This window comes from Rhizophagus irregularis, chromosome 14, assembly GCF_026210795.1.
Source record: "Rhizophagus irregularis chromosome 14, complete sequence".
NCBI lineage: Eukaryota > Fungi > Glomeromycota > Glomeromycetes > Glomerales > Glomeraceae > Rhizophagus > Rhizophagus irregularis.
The window spans coordinates 4,705,645-4,730,544 of record NC_089442.1 but is presented as its reverse complement, the minus strand read 5'-3'; the positions used below and the strand labels follow the sequence as shown (position 1 = coordinate 4,730,544).

The 24,900-nt window shown below is 24.8% G+C and overlaps 7 protein-coding genes across 7 annotated transcripts; 2 read left to right on the top strand and 5 right to left on the bottom strand.

The window, feature by feature from the left end:
* Positions 1-37: 37 nt before the first annotated feature.
* On the top strand, positions 38-2,219 carry OCT59_006705 (uncharacterized protein; the record flags this gene model as incomplete). The annotated part of the gene is made up of 3 exons (XM_066141449.1): positions 38-77; positions 719-1,200; positions 1,304-2,219. The coding sequence occupies 3 exons, from the start codon at positions 38-40 to the stop codon at positions 1,685-1,687; spliced, it is 906 nt and encodes a 301-aa protein (XP_065998234.1). The 3' UTR covers positions 1,688-2,219.
* OCT59_006704 (uncharacterized protein) lies at positions 2,207-3,406 on the bottom strand. The gene is made up of 2 exons (XM_066141448.1): positions 2,659-3,406; positions 2,207-2,584 (listed from the first exon to the last, which is right to left on the bottom strand). Exons 1-2 carry the CDS (start codon positions 2,786-2,788, stop codon positions 2,382-2,384), a joined length of 333 nt encoding a protein of 110 aa, XP_065998233.1. The 5' UTR covers positions 2,789-3,406; the 3' UTR covers positions 2,207-2,381.
* A 222-nt stretch (positions 3,407-3,628) lies between these two features.
* OCT59_006703 (cyclin-dependent protein kinase) lies at positions 3,629-5,618 on the top strand (the record flags this gene model as incomplete). Its single annotated transcript, XM_066141445.1, has 10 exons — positions 3,629-3,762; positions 3,836-3,950; positions 4,038-4,142; positions 4,220-4,394; positions 4,472-4,603; positions 4,669-4,818; positions 4,899-4,959; positions 5,027-5,194; positions 5,265-5,448; positions 5,592-5,618. The coding sequence occupies 10 exons, from the start codon at positions 3,629-3,631 to the stop codon at positions 5,616-5,618; spliced, it is 1,251 nt and encodes a 416-aa protein (XP_065998232.1).
* Positions 5,619-8,216: 2,598 nt separating this feature from the next.
* Positions 8,217-9,622, bottom strand: OCT59_006702 (uncharacterized protein; the record flags this gene model as incomplete). The annotated part of the gene is made up of 2 exons (XM_066141444.1): positions 8,217-8,854; positions 9,004-9,622. The coding sequence occupies 2 exons, from the start codon at positions 9,620-9,622 to the stop codon at positions 8,217-8,219; spliced, it is 1,257 nt and encodes a 418-aa protein (XP_065998231.1).
* Positions 9,623-21,656: 12,034 nt separating this feature from the next.
* OCT59_006701 (uncharacterized protein) lies at positions 21,657-22,121 on the bottom strand (the record flags this gene model as incomplete). Its single annotated transcript, XM_025329148.1, has 1 exon — positions 21,657-22,121. The coding sequence occupies one exon, from the start codon at positions 22,119-22,121 to the stop codon at positions 21,657-21,659; it is 465 nt and encodes a 154-aa protein (XP_025177966.1).
* Positions 22,122-22,436: 315 nt separating this feature from the next.
* Positions 22,437-23,960, bottom strand: OCT59_006700 (uncharacterized protein; the record flags this gene model as incomplete). The annotated part of the gene is made up of 3 exons (XM_066141443.1): positions 22,437-23,206; positions 23,274-23,471; positions 23,621-23,960. The coding sequence occupies 3 exons, from the start codon at positions 23,958-23,960 to the stop codon at positions 22,437-22,439; spliced, it is 1,308 nt and encodes a 435-aa protein (XP_065998230.1).
* Positions 23,961-23,990: 30 nt separating this feature from the next.
* OCT59_006699 (uncharacterized protein) lies at positions 23,991-24,900 on the bottom strand (the record flags this gene model as incomplete). Its single annotated transcript, XM_066141442.1, has 2 exons — positions 23,991-24,765; positions 24,863-24,900. 2 exons carry the CDS (start codon positions 24,898-24,900, stop codon positions 23,991-23,993), a joined length of 813 nt encoding a protein of 270 aa, XP_065998229.1.

Here is a 24,900-nt window from a genome sequence, read left to right as displayed (position 1 = left end):
GAGTTTAAGATGCAATTACGTCAAAATATGCATGATTATGTATGACAAAAATGTTCCTGATGTTGCCACTTTCGTGGGTACGCTGGGGTAATCAGCATAAGCATCTTTACGCGCAGAATTCTTGGCAGTATCGTAGCGCAGAAGAAATTAAGCAATCAATTTCTTGTATATAAAGCGGAATGGAATATTGTGAAAATGAAGTATATAAGTATTAAAATATGAATTGGAAATATTATTTTTTTACCTCAGTTGCTAATACTCCCGTAACTATACTACAAGTTCGAGGAATAATATTTTATATATTATGTAGAGATGAATATAGACAAAAATTCTGTAAATATGGGTGGGATATTTTATTTCGAAAATCTAGTGTTGAAAAAGCAGGAAATCTCGTAGTTAGTTATAGAGATAGAAATAAATTATAAATATTTTTCAAAAATGCGAAAGAGCAAAGAAATAACTTGATGCCGGGACTCGCATTAAATGGCCCAGGATCCGCGTACTCCCTCCCTCTTTGATAGCATCATATATTTCATCGCTACCTCTATCTGAAAAATCAGTAATAATAGTTGCATCGAAAATTTGTCACGTGATATTTTTTATCTATTTGTACTACTTCCAAATAAATAATTTGTAATTAGTAATTTGATTTATGCGATAAAATCATTCTGCAAAAAAAATCTAAACGATCACACTTAAAAATGGCCTCGAGATCTAGCGATACCGAAGCCTACTCCTCAGTCTGATTTCCGGTCTGCTTCCACTATCGACTCTTCAACATCCTCACAAACTATACAAGAGGAAAAACAGAAAAGGAAAAGGATCCAACTTCTTTCTAAGGATATTAATTCAACCAGGGAACGTTTGCTCGCTTTACCACAATTAGAAGAGCATGGTGAATACACGGGATCATGCGAAATAATTTTAAATGAAAATGTTTCGCTCGAAGAATATCTCGATTATCGTGACAAGAACCCAAGTTTTCCAGTTCGTATATACTTGCATGATGGAAAAATCAAGGCATATGAAATACCTTTAGCTCCCCATTCAATGGTATCAGCAGTGATGTTCAGTTGGAATAATCAGGAATTGGAATATGGATATGATACAAATATGATTGTAGGGCAAAATAGTGTGAAGGAGCCTGACTCTTGGGTTCGGCCAGAAGACCGTCCTCATTTAAAGCAATGGACTGATTTTGTGGGCATATCCAACGATGATAATTGAAGTTGGTTACACACAGAGCCTTCCTGACTTGCATCAAAAAGTGGCACTTTACTTTTCTCAAGCAACATCAATTCAGATCGTGCTGGTTATTAAAATATTTGATCTACGTGTAGATAATACCTTTGTACTAATTGCCGCTTTATATCTTCGTACAAATCAAAATCCTCTGACCCCGGTCAATGTCATATCTTTTGGGACAGCAGATCCTGCGCAACCAACCGTGAACTATATCATTAATATGAATGTTCCTCCTAATAACTTTATTGGTGTTGGACGCACCGTAAATGGTGTTAATTGTCCTCCTTGCAATATGGCCGGTATTCCAATGTACCAAATGAACATTCCTGCAGCAGAGCTTTTCGATAGAGATCCTAATGGCATTCCCGCGGTTGCGGCTGGAGGATTTAACCTGGATCTCTGGGAGCTTCTAGTTAAAGCACGAAAAGGATTCAATGTATAAAATTTTATAAATGAGTATTTAGGGTTGTTTGACGAAAAATTTATATAGTAATAAAGTTTTTTATTGCAATTGTAGCATGTTAGCATATTTTATTAGAATTTATTATACAAATTCATCAAATTCATCAGTAGAGCATTAAATTTTTAGCTTTAATTCTAATTTTCGATAAAAAGGACAATACACAGATTAGCTTAGAGATATGCATTAAAATAAACAATAAATTCGATATGATAAGAATCTTCACAGTATTTACCCACATTTCGGGCTTGTGTTTTATTCTGTATGCATGAAATAAGTTCCAGATAGCAACTAAAATATAATTTTTTTCACCAATGGAAAGAGCACCGTAAGTCCGTAACAAAAGTTACAGTCACGTGATATTTTGATTGTACTACAAATCAAAATGTCTAATCAACATCCCTCCTATTCATTACCAATATTAATTTTCGTTTACTTTTATTATTTTTTATATTTTTATAATGCAATAACTTTAAAATAATTAATAAAATACACCAAATTTTAAAGTAATTTTATAAGACTACACATATTTTTATTGATATATTATTACTAGATAGGTTTTATTAAACGTGTACATATTAATAAAGGAGCTACTCTAAGAACATTGTATTCTCGTTATGATCCTTCCAAGTGCGTGGAAAAGTTATTCTTCTTGAATATGATTTAATATCATCAACTACCTTTTCATTTCTGAAAAATTTTTAACTACTGAATTGGCCCAGTGATAATTTTTTGCTTGGTGTTGTTCTATAACTATTTTTTTAGCTTCATCTAAATAAGTTTCCAGTTCGGCAAAAATTAATTCACCATCTTTTATTTCTTCATTATTTTGTATGCTGCCATTATTGATAACTAAATCATTTGTAACATCACGTAAAGCTTATAAATAAAAAAAAAATGAAAAAATTAGCAATATTATAATTATAAAATCAATAAAATCTTTTGAAAATTACCATTTGAGTTTGAAAATGCTACACATATTTTATTCTTTTGTGAATTGTCACCATTTTCTTGATCCCTTTTTTCATATTTCAAGAATGGATAAACTCCTTGTCGTTTCACCTGTAAAAAATGACAAATCATTTCCCAAACCTTTCTGTAATAGTACAAGGTGATAACACATAGGCCACTGAATTAAAAGAAATGCATGACAGCTACAAATCCATTTTTCAGTATTTGTTACGTGAACATCTTCTTTTTCTTCATGTTTTTCAAGTTTTCTCCACTCTCTTTTAAAGTCTTTTTTCCATGAAGGCTTTTCTCTTCCTTTTAAAATTGAATTGGCGTTGTTGATGATGTGGAATTAATCGTTTAATAATGATAAAGACTACCAAATCTAGTCTAGGACGAAAAAATTTGGGCAAAAAAATCCCGTTTAATCACTTTCCAATGGGACCCAATTAACATAGTTGTTTGAATAAGCATAGTTCATTTGAATTTGCTGCGCAAGCCTATAGAATCCAATGATCCTTTTGATACCAATTCGTCCACATATACATACCTAAGATCATGTTTAATACAAAATCATACATTTCTTTAACAGATATAACCCAAATCTCATTAGTTGAAAAATATTCATTATTTTCATTTGGAATTAAAGGATGAAGATGAAGATGCCTTGTAATTAATTTTAATATATCTTCTCGCAAATTTTTTGAACGGAATTCAAAGGGGTTTCTATTTTTTGCGTATGTTTGATTAGATGATGCGTTTATATTAACTGTTTTTTAATTAATATTCTCATTATTCTCGTGCATTATTGTGGCTTGAAAAAATTTTTTTGTGGCTTAGTATTATGTTTGGATTAAACATGTGTAGCATATTTATATGTAACCATCGATCCTTTATTACATAATGCAGAGATTTTTAATAATAAAGCAATTTTTAATCTAATTTTTTTATTTTTTTTTTCATTATTAAAACATGTTGGCAGAATTTAGAACAAAACGAGAAACTGAGAGAGTTCGAGTTGAAGATAAATATCAAGTAATAGGATTTATTAGTTCAGGAACTTACGGAAGAGTTTATAAGGCCAAGGCAAAAAAGACTGTGAAAAGGTTTGATAAAACATTATTCGTCTCAATTATATTACTTGAAGTGAATTTTTCAAATTTAAATCTTTTTTCATAGTGCTGATGGAGAAGAAAAGGAACTTGTATATGCAATAAAAAAGTTTAAACCAGATAAGGAAGGAGATACACATACGTATACTGGAATATCACAGTCCGCATGTCGAGAAATATCGGTACTTTCAACTTAATATATCATCTTTTATTTATATTAAGCTCAATTTTTTGAATGAATTATTTATCAAGTTATTAATTTAATTTAGTTATGTAGAGAGCTTCAACATCAAAATATTATTTCATTGCAAGAAGTATTATTAGAGGACAATTCGATTCATATGGTGTTTGAATACGCCGAACATGATTTTCTTGTAAATAATTAATTAAACCGTATTTTATAATTCTTGTTTTAAAATTACAATTATTATATTAATTAATTTTTTATTAGCAAATTATTCATCATCATAGCCAACAAGAAAGAAAACCAATTCCAGAATTTACCATAAAGTCATTTTTATGGCAATTGCTTAATGGAGTAGCATATCTCCATGCAAATTGGGTTCTGCATAGAGATTTGAAACCTGCAAATATTTTAGTGACTGCTGATGGTGTTGTGAAGATTGGTACTGTAAAATATTATTTATATATGTATTAAATAGACAAATTAAAGTTTAATATTAAATTTCATTGGATAAATCAGGAGATTTGGGTTTAGCAAGAATTTATGAACGTCCATTGCAGCCGTTATTTAATGGTGACAAAGTTGTCGTAACTATATGGTACAGAGCTCCAGAACTTTTACTGGGATCAAGACATTATACTAAAGCTATAGGTAAGATTTTTATTTATTCCTCGTATATAATGAATAATTATTTATTAATAGTTTTTGATTAATAGATATATGGGCAGTTGGGTGTATTTTTGCCGAGCTTTTGACATTGAGACCTATTTTTAAAGGTGAAGAAGCAAAAATGGATAACAAAAAGAATGTCCCGTTTCAGAAAAATCAATTGAATAAGATTTTTGACGTTTTGGGAAAACCAACAAGTATGTGATTTTCAAAATTACATATTGATTTCTTTACTTTGATTAGTTAACTAACTGGAAGTTTTATTCTTTGAATATAGAGGAACAGTGGGCTACCATAGAACAACAGCCAGAGTATCCTAATTTGGCTAGTTTTAGATCGTAAGTACCGATTTCAAGTTACGCTTTCTAATTTTCTGGTATTAACACAACTTTATTTACAAATTAGATCACCAAATCGACTTCGTGAATTTTATAATAACTCATGTTCGTCAAATTCGGATGCAGGTTTTGCACTTTTATCGGCTATGTTGGAATATGATCCAGTTAAGCGTATTACTGCAGAAGATGCATTACTTCATCCATATTTTAGTGAAGAACCTAAACCGTCTATGGAGTAAGTAATTTTTTTTTTTTTTGATCCTCTACTTAAGGTAAAATTTGTTCTAATAATTTTCACGGAATAGTTCATTTGAAGGACAGCATTATCAATACCCATTACGAGCTGTTAAGAGTGAAGATAATGATATGAAGGTGCCACCAACAGCGAATTCGGCCGTGCAAGGACAGGGAGGAACAACACATGGAGGAACGAGGGGAAAACATGGTCATAGTGGAAAGGATGAAGGAAGACCAAGCAAGAGGGGGAGGGTATAATTATTATTTAAATTATTATGTATACTGTATTTAGTTTATTAATAGAGATAGAATGTTTATTTATATTATTTGTATGTGCAACTTTAAGTCGTATTTATTATTGATAATAAATATTTATTGATCCTTTTAATTTATAGGAAGTACAAAAAAAGTCGGGCAAATAAAAGTTAAAATTTTTACAAATTATGTTAAACCAATGGTTATAAATTCTTAGCATATAACGATTGGGTTTTTTTGTAAGTTTCTAGTTATTTCGAATTATTTTACACAAACTTGAGTGAATTTATCATATTCTTGTAATAAATCTAAAGGCTTGACTTGACACAGCAATTGAAACTTTCCATAACATTCCATTAAGTGTTTACAAAAAAACAATTTTTAAAATTTTTTAATAATTACTTTTTCGATAAAGATGAAAATCAATACCTATACCAACAGTCTTTTGGAATATATCAAAATTTCCTGGTAAATCTTTCTAATTTTTACTTACCATAACTTGAATCCAAGTTCATACTTTACATGCTCTCAATATTTCACATTGAACTCGCGTGAATGTTATGAATCAAAAAGTTTCATATTACGCTGAATGAATTCTGATTTGTTTGGAAGTAATTGATTCCTTAACTAATGATTCGTCTTAAATTTGAATTTATTCATTTAAAAAAATTTGGAAATAATTATATAAATGATTTAATATCAAATATACAGTATATCTTTAATTGTAAATTACTCGATATTATTCGAAAAAATGTAATCGATCCATTTCAAAGAAATATTTTAGATTGCTCTTGATTTCAAAGCAATTTGCATTTTCTTGTGACGATTATGACTGGATTTTGAGTTTCTTCAATTATAAAAATTTATATTACTAATTTTTTCATAACAATTACGCCTAATAATATATGATACATTTTTTTCATTAATCGTTTTTTATTGAAATAAAATATTAATATATAATAAATAACTTGCGACAGTTATTGTATAATAAAACCCAAAACGTATGTTAACTATTCTAAAAACTATAACAGATAAATCAACTATCTTCTATGTACTGTTCGTACCAAATAACAACTTTTTCGGATCGATCAACTAGGTATCCTTTAGTCAAAGGATTATTTGACTTTGACGATTATTTTATAACTCCTTTTCTCCTAATTAACCCTATCATTTTTCATATTCGATAATTCTCTTCCAAAATTTCTATTTTCACTTTTGACACAATATTAGTACATCGAGGTAATCTAGTTACTTGGCGGTATAATTTCTGATTTTTTTGTATATGTTTGACGAACCCAAACATAAAGTGATGTTCTGCCCATTTAATTTTAATAATAATATCTATTATGATTTGATTGAGATAGCTATTATATATTATTCTAAATAATTCCACATTATGTTTCGGATATACTTTTTGCAATTTATCGTATGTATAAAGTTTTTCTAAGAAACATTTGACTTGGCAGTATGTCATACCGTTGTTCTTTTCCAAATTGATTTCTTTGCATATTTTGTTGTCTTAATTATGTGAAATAATCTCCGATTAATATTACTACGCTCTATACTTTTGCGCCATTCGATATAAGCCACCTTTTGTCTTGAATTAAATTATAGGTTATTTGGCGTAAGTCTCCTTTAACTAAATATCATCTCCAAAAATATCTTGTATTCCATATTTGTATAATTTTATTCTTGTTCTTCAGGAATTTATACTTTTCGTTTTAGTATCCACATATCCATTTCATTTGTGAGCTATTATTTTAAAATTACTGATAAAATCTATTATACAAAATTCAAATTCCCTTAATATATATATATATATATATTACGGATAATATTTTTTTTTGAGCAATTTTAAATGAGTCGACTTTTTAGTCAATTCCCGTAATTTCCACTTATAAGGAAGGTCCCAGACTCCGTTTTCAAATTTTCTATATTAGTTTGTTTAAGTAATTAATACGCGTCAATCAGAAATATCATAGACGCACAACTTTACGAATTTTAAAGATCCTATTATAGGATTTTTGTTCATCATTCCATGCGGGTTGTGCCTTATATTAACGCCATATGGGCGTATTTATTTGTTCAATTATACGTTCTCCTACATAATTATTAAAAAATTATTAATCAGCCTTTTACCCGAAAATAACGACTTGCGTCCGTCAAATTTAACCTAAGAAATATAATACCTGAGAATGTAACACCACAAACAAATCTCTTGTTTCATTGAAAAAGAAAAGCTTAGAATGGTTTTTATAAAAAAATATTGACAATTAGTCATTAACTAAAAATCATTAAGTATTTTTGAAGTATTTGAGTTTATACACTACAAAAATTCGCGAAAAAAAAGGAAATCTCTTTTATATCAAGAATATTTCAACTCAAAAGTACAAAAAAAAAAAAGGATACAAATTTTTTGCAATTTTTAACATTGTACTCATTCCTAGACTCTTTCGTGTGTCGATCTCCGATTTAAATGCTTAAAAATTTAAAAAATTTTACGAATGGTTAGGGTAAATGATCCCATGATTAACTCGTGGACTGTGACGCAACAATGACGCAATATTGTCACACAGCAAGAATGAGCGGATGTTCCAATAAACATCAATATTATATAATCAACAACTGATTGGGAAAAAAAAAACCTGAATCCGGACTAAAATTGCATAGCTTATTTTTATTTCTTATGATTCGCGTAAAATTTGTTACAAAAGCTTATATAAAGTATTGTTGATTAAAAGATTAAAATATGATGGCATAATTTTTTAAATTATAAATTTTGAGTCCTTAACCCAACCCATAATTAGTTTTCCTTCTTTTTTATCTTTTCCGATAAGAAATAATCCTTCATGAACATTCCAACCTTTCCAATAAATTGTTAAAACTTCAATTTGCGGTAAATTTTTTATTCTAATATATTCCCAATGATGATTAACTGTAGATAATAAGTGCATTAACTCCCATGGGCGATTTACTTCTTCATTATTCCAATTATAATCATCTTTTTTAGAACCTCCAAATATTGCAATTCGATTATTCATCGTAAACATTCCAGCAAAAATTCTTTTACCCGGTACAGGTTTCTGGTAAGCCGATGTAGTTGATTTCCAATCGGACGGGAGTAACATTGAGGTTCTTCCTTCGATGGGAAGATTTAATAGTTTATACCATTTTTCTTTATAAAAATCGAAGACCGAAATATCCTCATCGTCATGAATTTCCGAAGAATTCGAAAAAAATTTGTATTTTTGACCACCGTAAATATAAAGTTTCCCTTTCGTTATGTGAGAACACGGTAAAGATCGTCGATATGGAATGTTAGATTCTTGGACATAATAATTCCAACTTTTCGATTTAATATCGTATATTGCAAAATCTTTGCTATCGAAAGAAAATTTTTTATCTATTTTTAAAAATAAAAAGATTAAAATTATTTTTTACTAAAATATGAAAATTTAAGAGTACAAGCTATTCATTTTAATAAATAAATAAATAAATAAATAAAAATATAAATATAAATAAATATATATATATATATATTTTAATATATACCGTCAATAATTAATCCACCAAACATCGCTAAACGATGATTGTCTATAACGTCAAGTGTATGCATCATTCGAGGGGTTGGAGTAAAGTTTTCATTATTCTCGTTATTTTTGTTTATAACACGTAAAATAAACGTGTATATATTTAATTCGTAAAAAATGTTGGTAGTTATACCTTTATCGATATTTTCTCCACCAAAAATATAAATAAAATTTTTAATTGCAGCTGAAGCGTAATATTTTATTGGTTCATATTGATGTTCTGAACCAGATTCGATAATTAAGGGTTTTTGAAACCATTTGATCGGTTTATTTGTTAGATCGAGCAACCAACAAATCGGATTCTCTTTACGAAAAATCGGTAAATAAAAAATATCGTTTAACCACACTCCATGTCTATAGTAAGCGATAGGGATATCAATATGCGAAATTTCTTCCGGTTCCCAAATGGGAGAAATGATTCCGAAGTGATATTTGCGTGCGATGTGGTACAATAGTTTACAGGTCCATGAAAGTTTCCGCAGATCATTTGTCCCTAACATATCCATAATAACGTAAAAAATTTCTGTAGGTAATTTTAAAAGAGTACGTTTGTTCGTAGAAATCAAGTCCGTGGGTTGCATTTTTTTTTTTATCTTCTTCAATTTATTAATGTAAAAATATAGGGAAAGGAGAAGTAGATAAGTTAAAAGGACAAAATTTTTTGATTATACAGCATATACAGCAAAACAATAAAAAAATAAAAATAAAAATAAATAAAAATAAAAAATAAATGAACGAACATACAACATCATTTAATTTTGTGAGGAAGTGAATAACCTCGACCCGAATGAATGATCGAATGATAAAGAAATTAATCTCTTTGCGATTTTTTTTTTAAAGGAGTGAAATAGAGAACATCTCTTCGAAAGGGGATTTCAATGCGGGCAATTTTTAAATTTTTTGCGACAAACTAGTATATAAATACATTTAAAAAAACGAATATTCACGTGCCACCATTACCAAACGTTATTCAATGAAATTCTCGATTATTACTATTACGAAATTTTCTATGAATACTATACTCTTTATAGATTTGACACGTGTAACTATTTAAATGCCTACTTTCAAAGCTATTTGAACATGAATGCGCAGCAAAAATGAATTTAGTTAGCATATTATGTCATTCGGTTATTTGTGTAGCTTTATAAACGAATGTTTAAATGAAATTAAAGCGGATCGAAACGGTGAAGTAGATAACTGGACACAATTTCTACATTTGATATGATTCTATTGCACAATATAAGGATAAATACATAAAATATATAATGGTAGAAATGTAACGTTATACTTGGATGATATAAATAATGTAAATAGAGTATCTTTCTTTAAAAAAAGAAAAATAAAGAAAACCATATATTGAGTGAGATTCCAAAAGAAGAGTCATAAAAGGGTTTTGTTTTGATCAGATTTTAATAACAATGATGCAATATACATAAAAGACACGTCCAAATTCAATTATTTGTGTTATTTTCACAAGTATTTGCAATCTTATATAGAAAAAAAATATGTATAATTTAACCTAAAAAAAAATTTTCATAAAATCATAAAAAATCGATTTCTTTGTTCGAATTGTAACTTGTAATATAAAAAATTTTTTTTTTTTCCTGTATGTAACAAAAGTGCAGATTTACTCGGGTCCATTGGCGTTTCTGATATAATAATTTATAATAGGATCAATATTAATGATTGTTACTCATTATTTTAAAGTTAAGAAGATTACTGATGATTATTATTATAGAATTCTAACAATCTTATAATCGAATTACTGTGTTTATTTCCATTAATTGAATCCCCCCCTTTCCTTACTTAATAGGAATTCCCGATTATTCCGAATATTTAATAATCGAAGGCTGAATATTATTAAAAATTAGATCCGAACATGATAATTAATAATAATTAATTACTTGTAAGTACATTAATTACCTGTAAGTAATATAAATTCACGTGTTGATATAACATTATTTTAAAAAAAAAATTGATTACTATAAGCTTTATTTGGAATTTAAATTATGTACTATTTTATTTATATATTATAATATATATATGTGTATATATATATATAATTATATATTATATAATTTATTTTATTTATATATATTTATTATTTATAAATATTTATTACACTAAATAAATAATATATTATTTTTATTTCGACGCGCTTTTATTATGAAAATTTTATATAATAAAAATTTACTAATGGATTAATTGATTATCAAATTTATTCGTGGCCTCCTTTTAAGATATGTAAATATAATGACTTCATCATATAATAAATAATAATTTTTTTGTTCTAATGAATTTCGTTTCTTTCGACTCTAAAGGTTAGAATTACGTTATAGAAAATTATTTAAATTTTCATATATTAACGCATGATCTAAACTAGTTTAATGCTGCGTCGTGTAAGATCAACATTCCGTAATTTTATTTACGCAGTAACTATAAAAAAAAGGATGTAATTATTTGATCATTACTTAATAAATTAATTTGTTTCCGAACCTTTACTTATTTATTTGTACTAACCTCGGCCAATAGCGAAACTGTATTATAATTAATATGTATACTGCTTAATTTATTATTCTTTACCGTATTTGTTTTGCATACAATTAATTTATTATATGAAAGGTAAAACTCCAGTATATTATGGGCGTAGTGATCCAACAAAAAAAATTAGTCTCAAATTACAGTTCATTGAAATGTGAATTAGTTAAATTCCCTGTTTTGGCGTATTTGTGCACAGCCACGTTTATGAAACCTATTAAGCCACAAAAAATATAGTTATGTTTCTCTACGACACTCCTTTCAGGTCGATTATGTCATCGTACAACATTTTAGGATCGGGATTATGTGGGTACTTTTGATTTCCGAACGGGTTTGGGAAGTTTTATATTAAATATTCAAAAGTTCTACCGAAACATTCTAAGGTATTGCCGAGAATTCAGTAATAACCTTCGGCTCTAACTCTTTCAGTACTGTCTTGTGTTATTAATTAAATGGTATCGCAGTTCCCTATTTTTCTTTTGTCCCTCCTCGCAAATTTTTTTTCAGTTTTTTTCGAAACCTTTTTTCTTTGGGTGTTACGATAACATGTAGTGATAACTCTCTAGATGTCTATATTTGTGCATAAAAAATAGTATTATCTTTGAACTTAAAATAAGGTTTGTTAGATAGGATATTCGTTTGTTTCATTGGGGTTGGGTTAAATTAATTTTTAAAGTTCATTAATTTACTTTTTATATCATGTTACATGCATATTATGCATAACTATTAACGGTGATACCGAAAACTTTGGTAATTCCCATTAAAAAAAATAGTAGTATTCTAATTCACGAGATAATCAAGTAGAATTTAAAGATAATTATCACATTATGTATTCTTTGGAATAATTATCACTCCCAATATCCCTATCGAATCCTACAAAAGAAAATAGAGAAGCGTCAAATGCGGTGAAGTAAATATAAGCTTTATCCAATTAGTCACGTTTTTGAGTTTATTGAGCATCATCGTACCGTTGTAATTCAAATTTGGAAATATTTTATTAAAAAATTTTCTTATTTGAATGCATTGATAATTTCTAATGAAAATATTTTCTTTTATATTCAACTTTTATGTAAACCATTGATGAATGGTTTTCATGGTGAAAGGTTGGTTTTCTCTTTTTTTTTTCAACAAAGTTGATTTGCTATTACAAAAGTACTCGTTTTAATATTAAAAAATCATACTTCTTTAATACTTAAATTTTTTATAATTTTGAAATATTCTAGATGCAGTGGAAAAGTTCTAGCAAAAAACGCAAACGTTTCTTATTCCTATTTGTGGCTAATCATCTTGCATCACGTGACTTTTAAATAAAATTTCAAATAAAAATGGCATGGCCTTAAAAATCTTATGCTTTGTATACTTAAAAAAGTTAGCTTCTTTACATAATTAGTTTAATAACAAAAATTGAACTCTATTATATAATTTTTGTATTATTCAAAGAACTGCTTTTATTAAAAAAAAATATCAAATAACTGCTTTTATATTCTTTATAAATAAGTATTTTTTTTCTTCTTTATTTTAAAAATCAAATGAATATTATAAATAGCATTTATTTTTTTTTCATACAAAAATTAATATATTGTAAATTAAAATTTCAATAAAATTTGCATTTTTTTTTTAAAAAAAAATTATATTATAAATATTTTACTTTTTTTTTTACTTAATATATATTTTATAAGTCTTATTACATAATTTTATTTTTAGCCTTTTTTGGAAAATTGTTAATTATTAAATTCCTTTTATAGAAATAATAATAATTTTATAGTATATATAAGGTATAGATTAATTTTTTAATTTTAACTTTAATTAAACAATAAGGTAATATGTATTATTATAGTATTTTAACCTATAAAAATAATTAAAAGAAAATTTAATTAATATTATTATTTTAGGTTTTTTATTTTTAAATTAATTATTAATTTAAAATGTTTTTATTTTAATAATCTATTTTTATATTAATTATAAAATTTATTTTTTTTTGTAAAATTTTAAAATTTGATAATTAATAATAATAAAATTCTAAAATTATTATAAATTATTAAAGAAAAAATTTATTTATTTATAACATTTTATTTATATTTTTAAGCATTTTTTTTATTATTACTTTTATAAATAAGAAAAAATTAAAATTATTTTTTTTTTTACTTTTTTTTTAAAAAAGTTAGAAGAACTACAGGATATTACGTAATTATCGAAAGGAGAGGAGGGATAATAGAAATCTTACATTACACTTAATAAAATATATAATTTATAAATATTATAATTTGATTGGTTATTAAATCTGATAAGGGGGGAGGGGAGTAAATTTATATTAAACTGAATATTACATAATATATGTAACTCCCCTTAACACATTTTATTAGATAAGTAAAGAAAAATACATATTAAAATTATTATAACTATTTTTAAAGATACTGTAAAATTCTATAATTATAAAAAATTATTAAATTTCTTTTATTAAAATTTAAAATATATTTAATAGTAATATAATTATCTATAAAATTAATAAATAAAATTATATTAATTATAGATTTTTTAAATATTAAAAATATTTTGTTATTAATTTTTTTTATTAAATAATAATAGTAATTTACATTTTTAAAATTAATAAATAAAAAGAAATTAAAATTTTAGTATTACTTTACTGAAACTCATATATTTGAGGCAGAGTAGTTGCATAGTAGACACCTATTGGTAACCAATAGACATCAGTTACGCAACTACTCTGCCTCATTTTTTTTAATTTATTAGATCACAATACTAATAAGTCACGTTTAGGCTGCAGTTAGTTGAGATTATCAAATAGCAAATTTTTTTTAGAATCGATAATTATTTTAATCTCCGGAAAGTCATGTTATTGCTGCGGGTTGGCTGCGTTTAACTGCGGCTTTGATAACTTAAAATAAAATTAATGTACGAAAAAAAATCTTTTTTTTTTCATTGAGATTTTATGTTTTTTTTCGATTTTGATTGACATATTACATTATTATGAAGTGGATTTTTTTTTTGATTAACGTAAAAAAAAATACATCAACATCCATAATATTTATTATTGAAAACTTTTTACATTCTTATAACACCTTTAATATAATTTGCTAAAGATATATACCAATTTATGGCTGATTAACTATCAACACATGATATAAGTAATTCTCTACATCTTTACACATTTAAAATAATTATTATGAGCGGAAGAAAAATTAAAATTTATCTCCAAGAGGATTTACATAAACAGTAATGATCTACATTTAGAATCATTATTTAAAAATAGACTTTTGATACGAAAGTCTAAATTTAAGTTCAGAAGCTTTAGTTTTGGCTCAAAAGTTTTGAAGTTAAGTTTTATTCTAAGACCAGCTTCCATTTCAGGTTGAATCTTTGGGTAAATTTTGAAGCGAAAGCTTCAAAATTTTTTTTCTAAAGTTTTTCTTTTGAATTTTCTTTTGAAGAAAACTTGTTTCTTTTTTTTATTCTATATATTGGGTGTTCTTCAAGTGGGTAAGTTTTGAAGAAACTTTCATTTTTTTTATTAAAGAACAGTTTACTAAACCATTTCTTCTTTTTTTTCGCAGGTATCAGCTTCGATTTGGTTGGACTTCTTTGAATTATTGGGTATGTTCCAAAGCGAAACTTTAAAACTTTGTTTTAACTTTTTTAAAGTTTTTTTAAAGAAACTAATTATTTATTATTTTTTTTCGTAGTTGCCGGCCTCCTTGGATTAGACTTCTTGGATTGGTTCAGTAAGTTTCGCATTAAAATCTTAACAAAATATTTTTTTTTTAATTTTTTTGAAGAAACTGAATATTTCTTCTTTTTTTCGTAGGTGCCAGCCCCTTCTTGGACTAGACTTCTTGGATGGATTAGTAAGTTTCACATTGAAACTTCAAAAAAACATTTTTTTTAAATTTTTTTGAAGAAACTAAATATTTCTTCTTTTTTTTTGTAGGTGCTAGCCCCTTCTTGGATTGGACTTCTTGAATTGGATTGTAAGTTACGCATTGAATTTTATAGATAAAACTTTTTTTTTATATTTTATTAATTATTTTTTTGACAAAACTAAATTTTCTTTTTTATTCTGTAGAATCCGGCTTCAACTTGGATATCTTGAGTAAGTTTTGCTTAGAAATTTAATTTTTTCCTCTTTCTTTTATGAAATATTTTAAAGTTTCATTGTTTTTCTATTTTGTAGGTTCCTTTAACTTTGGTTCTAGATTTCTTATTTCGAAATCCATTTTTTTTCTTATTTATATGAAATATTATGCTAACATTTCATCAGAATTGGAATTTCTTTTTCTTTTTTGTAGGTTCGTCATTTCAACCTTGGACTTAGATTTTCTTTCTTTTTTGTAGGGCTTTAACTTTGAATTTGGACTTGTATTTCTTTTTCTTTTTTGTAAGTCAAATTCAAACTTGATTTTCTTTTTCTTTTTTGTAGGGCTTTGACTTTGTTTAATTTTTTAATTTTTTAGTCTTATCCTGGCGGAGAGCAGCATTGCTTTGACTAGTTTGATTCTAGTCTAAGACATTCAGTCCGGACTTTGGCTTCAATTCAACTTCAGTTTGGTCTTTTTTTCTTTTATAAGTTGTTTCGTTTTGATTTTGGCCTGGACTTTGAAAAATTTTCATTTTGTAGGTTGCTTCATTTCGAACTTCAGCTTTGGAGATTCTAACTCTGGATTTTTTTAGTAGGTTGATTCATCTTTTAATTTAATTTTTATTTTGTAGTTTACTTCAACTTTTGACTTAGATTTTCTTTTTATAGCTACTTTGATTCATTTTATCTTGAAATTTCTTTTTTATGGGTATTTTGAACTTTTACTTTGGATATTATTTTCTTTTTTGTAGGCTATTTGATTATCTTTTTGTAGGATTGATTCAAACTTTGGCTTTGACTTTGATTCGGAATTTCTGTTTGTAGATTTTGATCACAGCTTTTGGATTTAAATTTTTTATTTTTTAAATTGGACTTAGGTTTTTCTTTATAGGTTTCAACCAGACTTTTCTTTGGGAAGTATGAATTTGGAAAAAGAATATTTTTTCTTTAAGAACTATTTTATTAATGTTTCTTTATACTTTTAGGTTTTGTGACGGATAATGATATTTTATGAGAGACGTCAAAACACGAATCACGTGATTGTGGAATTGCAGATCACTGCGCAATTAGTCTAATATAGCTTTTTTTTGTTTGTAATTTAAATAAATGTTAATAACAATATATTTTCAATTGTAAATTAATATATTTTAAAATTGATAAATAAATAAATTTCAGTATATAAATAAAATTCGAATAATAACAGATAACGCTACATAACTTCTACCTATACTCTACCTAACTACCCAATAGGAATCACTTTGACTACGTTAAGTGTAAAGTAATTAGTATTTAAAAATAAAATTATAATATTTAATTTTATATATTATTCAATTTTTTTAATTAAATAAATTTTAAACTATATATTATTAGTAAATTATTTAAAATAGTAATTTATATATTTATATTAAATAAGAAAAAATGTATTTGTAACAGCCTGTTATATATCTTATTTGTAACATCTTTTTTTTATTTTTTTTTAATAATAAATTTAATATGTGTTTCACAAATAAAATTTTTATATGCAAAATTTAATTTGGAAAACTTTTACTTAATGTACTTAAGACAGTTTCATAGACAAAATTTTAAGTTATAAGCAGTTTCTTGAAATTTTTTAAAAAATTCTTTTATCTTAGTTACACAACTAATCTTTTGTTTTTGTTTACATTACGCCTGATCTTAAATTTTAATTGGATAAAATTGGGGGTTATTACAAATAAGACGCGTAACAGGCTGTTACAATTAGATTTATCCATTAAATAATATATAATAATATATTTGTTTAATTATATTTATTTAAAATATTTTAAAAATATTATAAATATAAATAAAAAAATTTATAAAAGTAAAGGTTAAGTTTTTATTATTTAATTATTAGTTTTAATTGCAATATTATATAAAAAAAATAATTTTATTTGTAATAAATTATTAAAAACTTTTATTTTAAAAGATTAAAGGTTTATATTTATTATTATTATAAAATATCTTTTTATTAAACTATTAATATTTAGGATTTTATATATAAAATAAAAGTATAAAAAACTTTATTTATAATAAATTAATTAATTTATATTTTATAAAAAAAATAAAAAAAATAAAATATTAAATAAGATATTTTTATTTTTTATTTAAAAAAAAAAATAAGTAAAAATATTTTTAATATTTATTTCTACAAATTGAATGGATTAAATGGTAATTAAAAAGGAAAAACTATTTTTATGTAAATGCATAGCAATATATTCCCTTTTTTTGATAATTTTCTTATAATAAATATGTTGATCATTTCTTATTACATAATATTGTTAAATTTCCTAATTTTTGAATAAATATTGTATAAGCTTTATGTACAATATATATTATAAAGCTTTTAAAAGACACATATTATGTGTATTTTTACTTACCTTATAACTTTACTTAAAGACCAAAGTATTAGAATAGTATTTTTGACTTTTATATATGAGATATTATAAAGGGTGCATTGCAATGCATTTGCATATAAAATTTAAACCTATTAAATAATAATAAATTAAAAAATATTAAAATATTGAAAATATTGAAAATTTAAAAAAAAATATAAAAATAATAATAAAAATAAAATACAGGTTAATTTCTATACAATTATTTATATAATTATACTTTTTAAAAAAAATATAATCTATATAGCTACTTCTTTTTTTTATAAATATTTATTTTTATAAAATAAATTTTAATACTATTAAATTATTTTTATATCAATTATAATTTAAAATTATAAAATTAGTTGCTATATATGCCTAACTATAAAGATACTTCTAAAATATATAAAAAAAAAAAATTATTTAAAATATATACAAATACATTGCAGAAAAAAAAATAAAAATAAAAATAAAGATGATTTATATTATATTTTTATTAAAATAAATTTTATTTAATATAATGAATTAATTTTACATTTATTAGAAAAGATTTATTTTCAATGAAATTTACTAGTAATGTAATTTTAGTTTTATATTAATTTTATATATATTATATTTTACAATTTTATACATATAAATAAAAATTTCTTTATATTACAAATAAATTTTTTAAACTGAAACTTTTTTTCCAAATATATTATTAAACTTATACAACTTAATTTTATAAATTAAAAATGAAATTTATAAAAAAAATAATTTTTTATAATATTACTATAACTTTAGAGTAAAATTTTACTACTTTAGTTAAAATTGATTTTTTTTATTAATTAAAAATTTAAAACTAGTTGTACAGTATATTAATTTTATAAGTATAAATATAAAATAGAGTATTGTTAAACATCACTGGTGGTAATAGTAAAATTATGATATAATGTTAATTAATAGTATTTTATTAGAATGTTAATTCTAGTTGAAGATACATTAGTATAATGCTAGTATAGTAACTATTATTACTAGTAAGCTTTAGCAATTTATAAGTATAATATATAGAAGAATTTTATATTTTTTATAATGATAAAATTTTTTTTTATTTACTAATTTTAAAGTATAATTTTACCATTTTAATTAAATAAAATCAATTTTTTTTATAAATTAGTCAGTAATATCAAAATTATTTATATATTAATTTTCATAAATATACGTAATTATAATACTTGTAAAGTTAAATATTTTTTAATAATTGTATTAATTTTTGAATTATTATATAATATATTTATTTATTATTAAATTATATAACTGAATTGTATTTTTAATCCCTATGAGAATAAATAAAAAAAAAAAATTGTATTTTTAGTATATATTTAAATATTTAAGTAAACTTATTTTAAATACTTTTATTAGTAAAATTATTAATTATTTTTAAAATAAAAAATTAAAATTTTAATACAATTATATATGTTACACAAATTATTTTGAGTTGCCGTAATTATGTAATTAAAAGTAAAATCCCAAATTCAATTACAGCATTCCAAATTATTTTGGCATTTTATATAGTAAATTATATATAAACTGAATGAATTACAGCATCCCAAATTATAATTATAGTATTCTAAAATAATTTAGATAGCATGTATAAATATAATAAATATAAATGGATAAATCTAATTGTAACAGCCTGTTACACATCTTATTTGTAACAACCCCCAATTTTATCCAATTAAAATTTAAGATCAGGCGTAATGTAAACAAAAACAAAAGATCAGTCGTGTAACTAAAACAAAAGAATTTTTTAAAAAATTTCAAGAAACTGCTTATAACTTAAAATTTTATCTATGAAACTGTCTTAAATACATTAAGTAAAAGTTTTCCAAATTAAATTTTGTATATAAAAATTTTATTTGTGAAACACATATTAAATTTATTATTAAAAAAAAATAAAAAAAGGATGTTACAAATAAGATATGTAACAGGCTGTTACAAATACATTTTTTCAATATAAATTATATGATATAAATAAACTTTAAACTTTACTTCTAGTAAAGTAAATATTAAGATTATTTTAGTATAATAAAAATTTTATAAAATATATTTTTAAAATATACTATATTGTACTAATTAAGATACCTTAAATCTTATATAAAAAACCTGATTTAAATATTAAATAATATCCAAAGATATTTTGTAATATTATACATGCTGCCCAAATTATTTTGAGATGTCATAATTATAATTTGGAATGCTGTAATTTATTCAGTTTATATATAATTTACTATGTAAAGTACCAAAATAATTTGGAATGCCATAATTGAATTTGGGATTTTACTTATAATTACAACAGCTTAAAATAATTTGGGTGGTATGTATATATAATATACTGGATATTATATAAGAGAAATATAATATAATTTTTACTAAAATTAAGCTTAAGTTATTAGAATTAAAGAGAGTATTAATTGAAAGTAAAATTTTTATATTTAATAAAATATTTGGATTTTATAAAATAAAGTATTCTTAAATAGAAATATCTTAATTAGTATAATATAGTAAAAAGTAATTTAATATTAGTTTTATAAAATATAAAATTATTTTTAAATAAATAATTTAAATTTTACAGTTTTTAAATTTTGTATTTTATAATAAAAAAAAGAAGTTCTTAATATCAGTCATCGGAAATGTCACATGCAGATCATTTTTATATTTAATTAGTTTTGTGTAACATTGATCGCACTTCTTCATTTTGTAACCAATCATTGAATTTCAAACAATCACACTTATGTAAATTATTAAGTTGATAGAATATCATGTGTTCTATCAATTTTTATTGTTATTATTTTTTTTTTATAAAAAAAAATTTTTTTTAAACCTTTATAAAAAAACACCTTAAAAATGGGCGTTTTTCAAGATCCAAATTGGGATAAATAGAAAAATATATTTTTAACAATAAAGATATATGTAAATTTACGAGAGGAAAAAAATTTTTTAAGGTCATAAATGTGGTTATTTAGACGGTTTATGTGTAAAAGGTAAAAACCTGATTTTTTTACTATAATAAGAAGCTTTACGAAGTCAAATGCAGTAAAAAGATAAATAAAAGATACTTTTTTTTGGTAAATATTCATGTTTATGATCCTTTATAATCTGTATAACATTTTTTTAAATTACATCATTAATTTTTTTCGTCTCAATCAAATAATTAGACGATTGACGCCACCCTTTATTTAGCAGCTTGTAAGTTAACAACTTTTCTTCATGTAGATTGCTTTAATTATATATTAAAAGTTATTATTTTTTGCGTAGATCTAAACTTATCTTTTTTTGTGTAAGCTGAATAGTATTTACTAACAGACAAAGGTAAATGGGCTTTTTTTCTTAATGGAATTTGACTGTTCTTTTTTACCGTTAGCTAATTGTTTTTTTTGTAAAACGATCAAAATATTTTAATTACCTTTTAATTTTTTTATTAATCCTAATTACTGTATATTTATATTAATTATCATGTAATTTCATGTAATTTCCAAAATAAATTAAAATTCTATTATATATCTATTGCAAAAAAAAGAATTTTTTTAATGTTTTAATTAAAGAATTATTTTATGTGGTCGCTTCTTCATCATCTCCACTCTCCCTTTTTCTTCCTCTTCCACTCCCCCTTCTTCTTCCTCTTCCCCTCCCTCTCTTATTTTTCTTTTCCTTCCCTCTTTCCTCCCTTTCCTCTAATTTTCTTTCTTTTTTCATTTTAGCAATATCGGCAAGCATAACACGTGTAATATTTCTTTCTCTTCTTCTAACAGTTGTGTAATTTTCTGTCAAAAGAATCTCTTGATTTACTATTTTTTGTAACCTATTAATTCCAATTTCATATGCAGCAACTAACTGATCAATTCCTTTATCATTTATATTATTACAGAATTCAAATATTAGATTTTCAAGAGGATTTGCAAATTCAAAAGCATCAACTAACTGATGTACAAGCTCCCAAATCTTTTCCTTTCGAGATTGAACATTATGTAGCTTGGAACTTTGAACATAATCACCAATGTAATCACAAATCAACATATCTGTTCATTCTTTCTCTAATTGTGTGGCTTTTATTTTTAACTTTAATTCTTCTGAATCTGTAGGAATTCTCGTTACATTCTGTTTTACAAATTTTATGCCAAATGTTTTCAATGCTTCATCATACGCAAAAAAATGGCCAGAACTTATCAAATTAATGGATGGTGCTATACGAAGCATTGCACGAAGTTTAGAATCATTTTCAATACAATAAATGTGGTGTGTTATGGATCTAGCATAGTTTGATTTACCAGCAATGGGGAATAATGGGGAAAAAGCTTTTAAACTTTCATGCTGTAGATCAAAGATACCCCATCAGATTCCAAACCAATGTGCACGCCAATAACTAGCCCACTGAAAATATAGGTACCAAATTTTTATAAGTTTATTTTCTTCTAGTATATCATCTAATGTTTGTTTTTTCTTTTTTGCATATAAATGAATTGCTAGTCCAACTGCAACCCAAATTAATTCCAGTACTTTTGAAGTAGCCCTAAAATCTACACCTTTTTCCAATTTATCCAAAAATTGAACGCCTAATATTCCTGCTATATTAAAAATACCATAACCTGAGAATATTGTTATTAGCATAGACATCATATCTTTACTCGTGTGCCATTGCCTAAGTATCATTTTTGTTTTATTATTTGCTTTACAATAACTAATGCCATGCCTAAATATTGCTTCATCTGCAGCAACATTAATATAATCATTATTTCCAATACTAATTTCATTTTCATACATCTTTAAACATTTATATACAGCAGAATTACTTGATGATGGATCTCTTGCATCAAGAATTACAATATTTGGCAGCTCAAAATTACAACCAATTGTAAAATATGTCATAATTTGATTATGTATATCACTTTCATCAAAATCTGAATGGTATGTAAAATTTTCACTAAAGGCAAGTAGTTTTTCAAAAATTAAATTGAAAGTATGAAATGTTTTTTGTGAGAAAGAATTTTGTCCAAAAAGTTGTTGCTGATCTTGAATTATTTCTTGCGCTTCTAGAACTTTGGGTGATTCAGGTAATTGATATTGAAATAACATGCGTAATGTAGCATGTATGTGAATTACCCCTAATAGCATCAAAAATGTTTTTATAGCCAAACGTAGTTTCCTTAAAATCAATATTATCGATTATACCTAAGTTCCAAATATTCTCTTCACGAAGAATTCGACTGGTTGGATCCACTAAAAGAGTGCGAATTTTTTCTAAATTACGTTCATGTCTTTGAGTATGACTAGTAATATTAACTATTTTTAAAATTCCTTGCAAAGAAGATAAGAGTTTTGGTTTACGATAAAGACTCGCCATTGTTTGAGGTAACCAAATTTTCCATTCTTTAAACGCAATATTTAAAATTATTGAAACAAAAAATGTAATTTGTTTATTAATGTTTTCATAATTTAAAGCTTTTGGTAGTTGTTCACGATGTTTTTTTTTCGATCTATAATTTTCTTTTTTGTTTCATATAAAGTTCTTAGAAGACCATCATAGAATTGTACTAAACATAAAGAAAATGATGCACGATACTCTTCTATAGAAATAGGTGATTCAAGCGATTTTTTATGAAGTTTTAATTCATTTTTTGCAAATATTGTTGAATGTGCTAATACTTCTCCAAATTCAAAAAAAATTTTTGGCGTGAGATCTTTAGGATTTAATTTTTTATCTGAATTATAAATAAATTTCATTAAGGCAAGGATAATTAGAATAATAAATAAAGAAGGTACTTCAGTTTTTGTATCTGTTGATAAATTATCAGATTTTTCTTGATTAAGTTGAGTAATAGCACAAACTAAATGTATTAAAACTTTTTTTTGCCACATTGTTTTTTCAGAAGCTGCAATATTAAAAATCTAATGTCCAATTGCTTCCAATGCTTCTTTAGTGTCATTTTCGTGATGTGACATATTGTCACAGTTTGGATCTTCTTTTACACCTCGTCCAACACGTTGGTAAACATGCCCACCCTTTTTTTCATAGCAAGTCATACATATATATCGTGCATATTTGCTTAATTCTGTTGAAATTACAAGAGAATGGTATTCTTGCAAAGCACCACATTTTTTTTGTCCTATGCAAGGAACTTGAATATTTTTATCCATAACTGTATATGAATGTTGTATACAATTTTTACCACGGCTAAAAAAAAACTTATTTTTATTACAAAATAAACAACGGCAATGGTGAATAATACTTTCTGTATAATCTTTAGTTTGCTTTAAATTTGATATATGTAATTTATTTTGATCGTACATAAAGTGTGAATAACAAATGCCCAAATCTTTAATTGAAAAATGCTTTTTCTTAATCTCTTCTTCATCAATTTGCCACATACCAACCATCTGCCATAGTTTCCTTAAATTTGTTGTAGAATTATATCTTTGAATTTTATCTTCAAATACATCAATTATAACACATGGACTTAATTCTTGTTTATCTTTTAATTGAACAATAATTTCATCACGCTCTTCATCAGATTCTGATTCTGAAAAATTACTTTCTGTATCACTTATTATATTTTCATCCTCTCCATCAGAATTATTTTGTTGAGTAAATTGTTTAACCTTCGTGAGCGTATTAAAATCTAATTCAAATAAAGATTCATCATTATTATTATTTTCTACATTACTTAAATCCTCATAATTATTAAAAAATTCAATGTTATCCACTAAATTTTCGTTTTCAGCATAAAAAGCTTCGTCTTTATCCACAAAATCTTCATCACTTATCAAATTTCCTCATATTCGTTAAAAGGTTCTTCAT

Coding starts and splice junctions, on each gene's coding strand:
- OCT59_006704 (XM_066141448.1), bottom strand. CDS start 2,788: ATGATTTGTCATTTTTTACAGGTGAAACGACAAGGAGTTTATCCATTC. Junction 2,585..2,658: donor AGCATTTTCAAACTCAAATG/GTAATTTTCAAA, acceptor TTTATTTATAAG/CTTTACGTGATGTTACAAAT.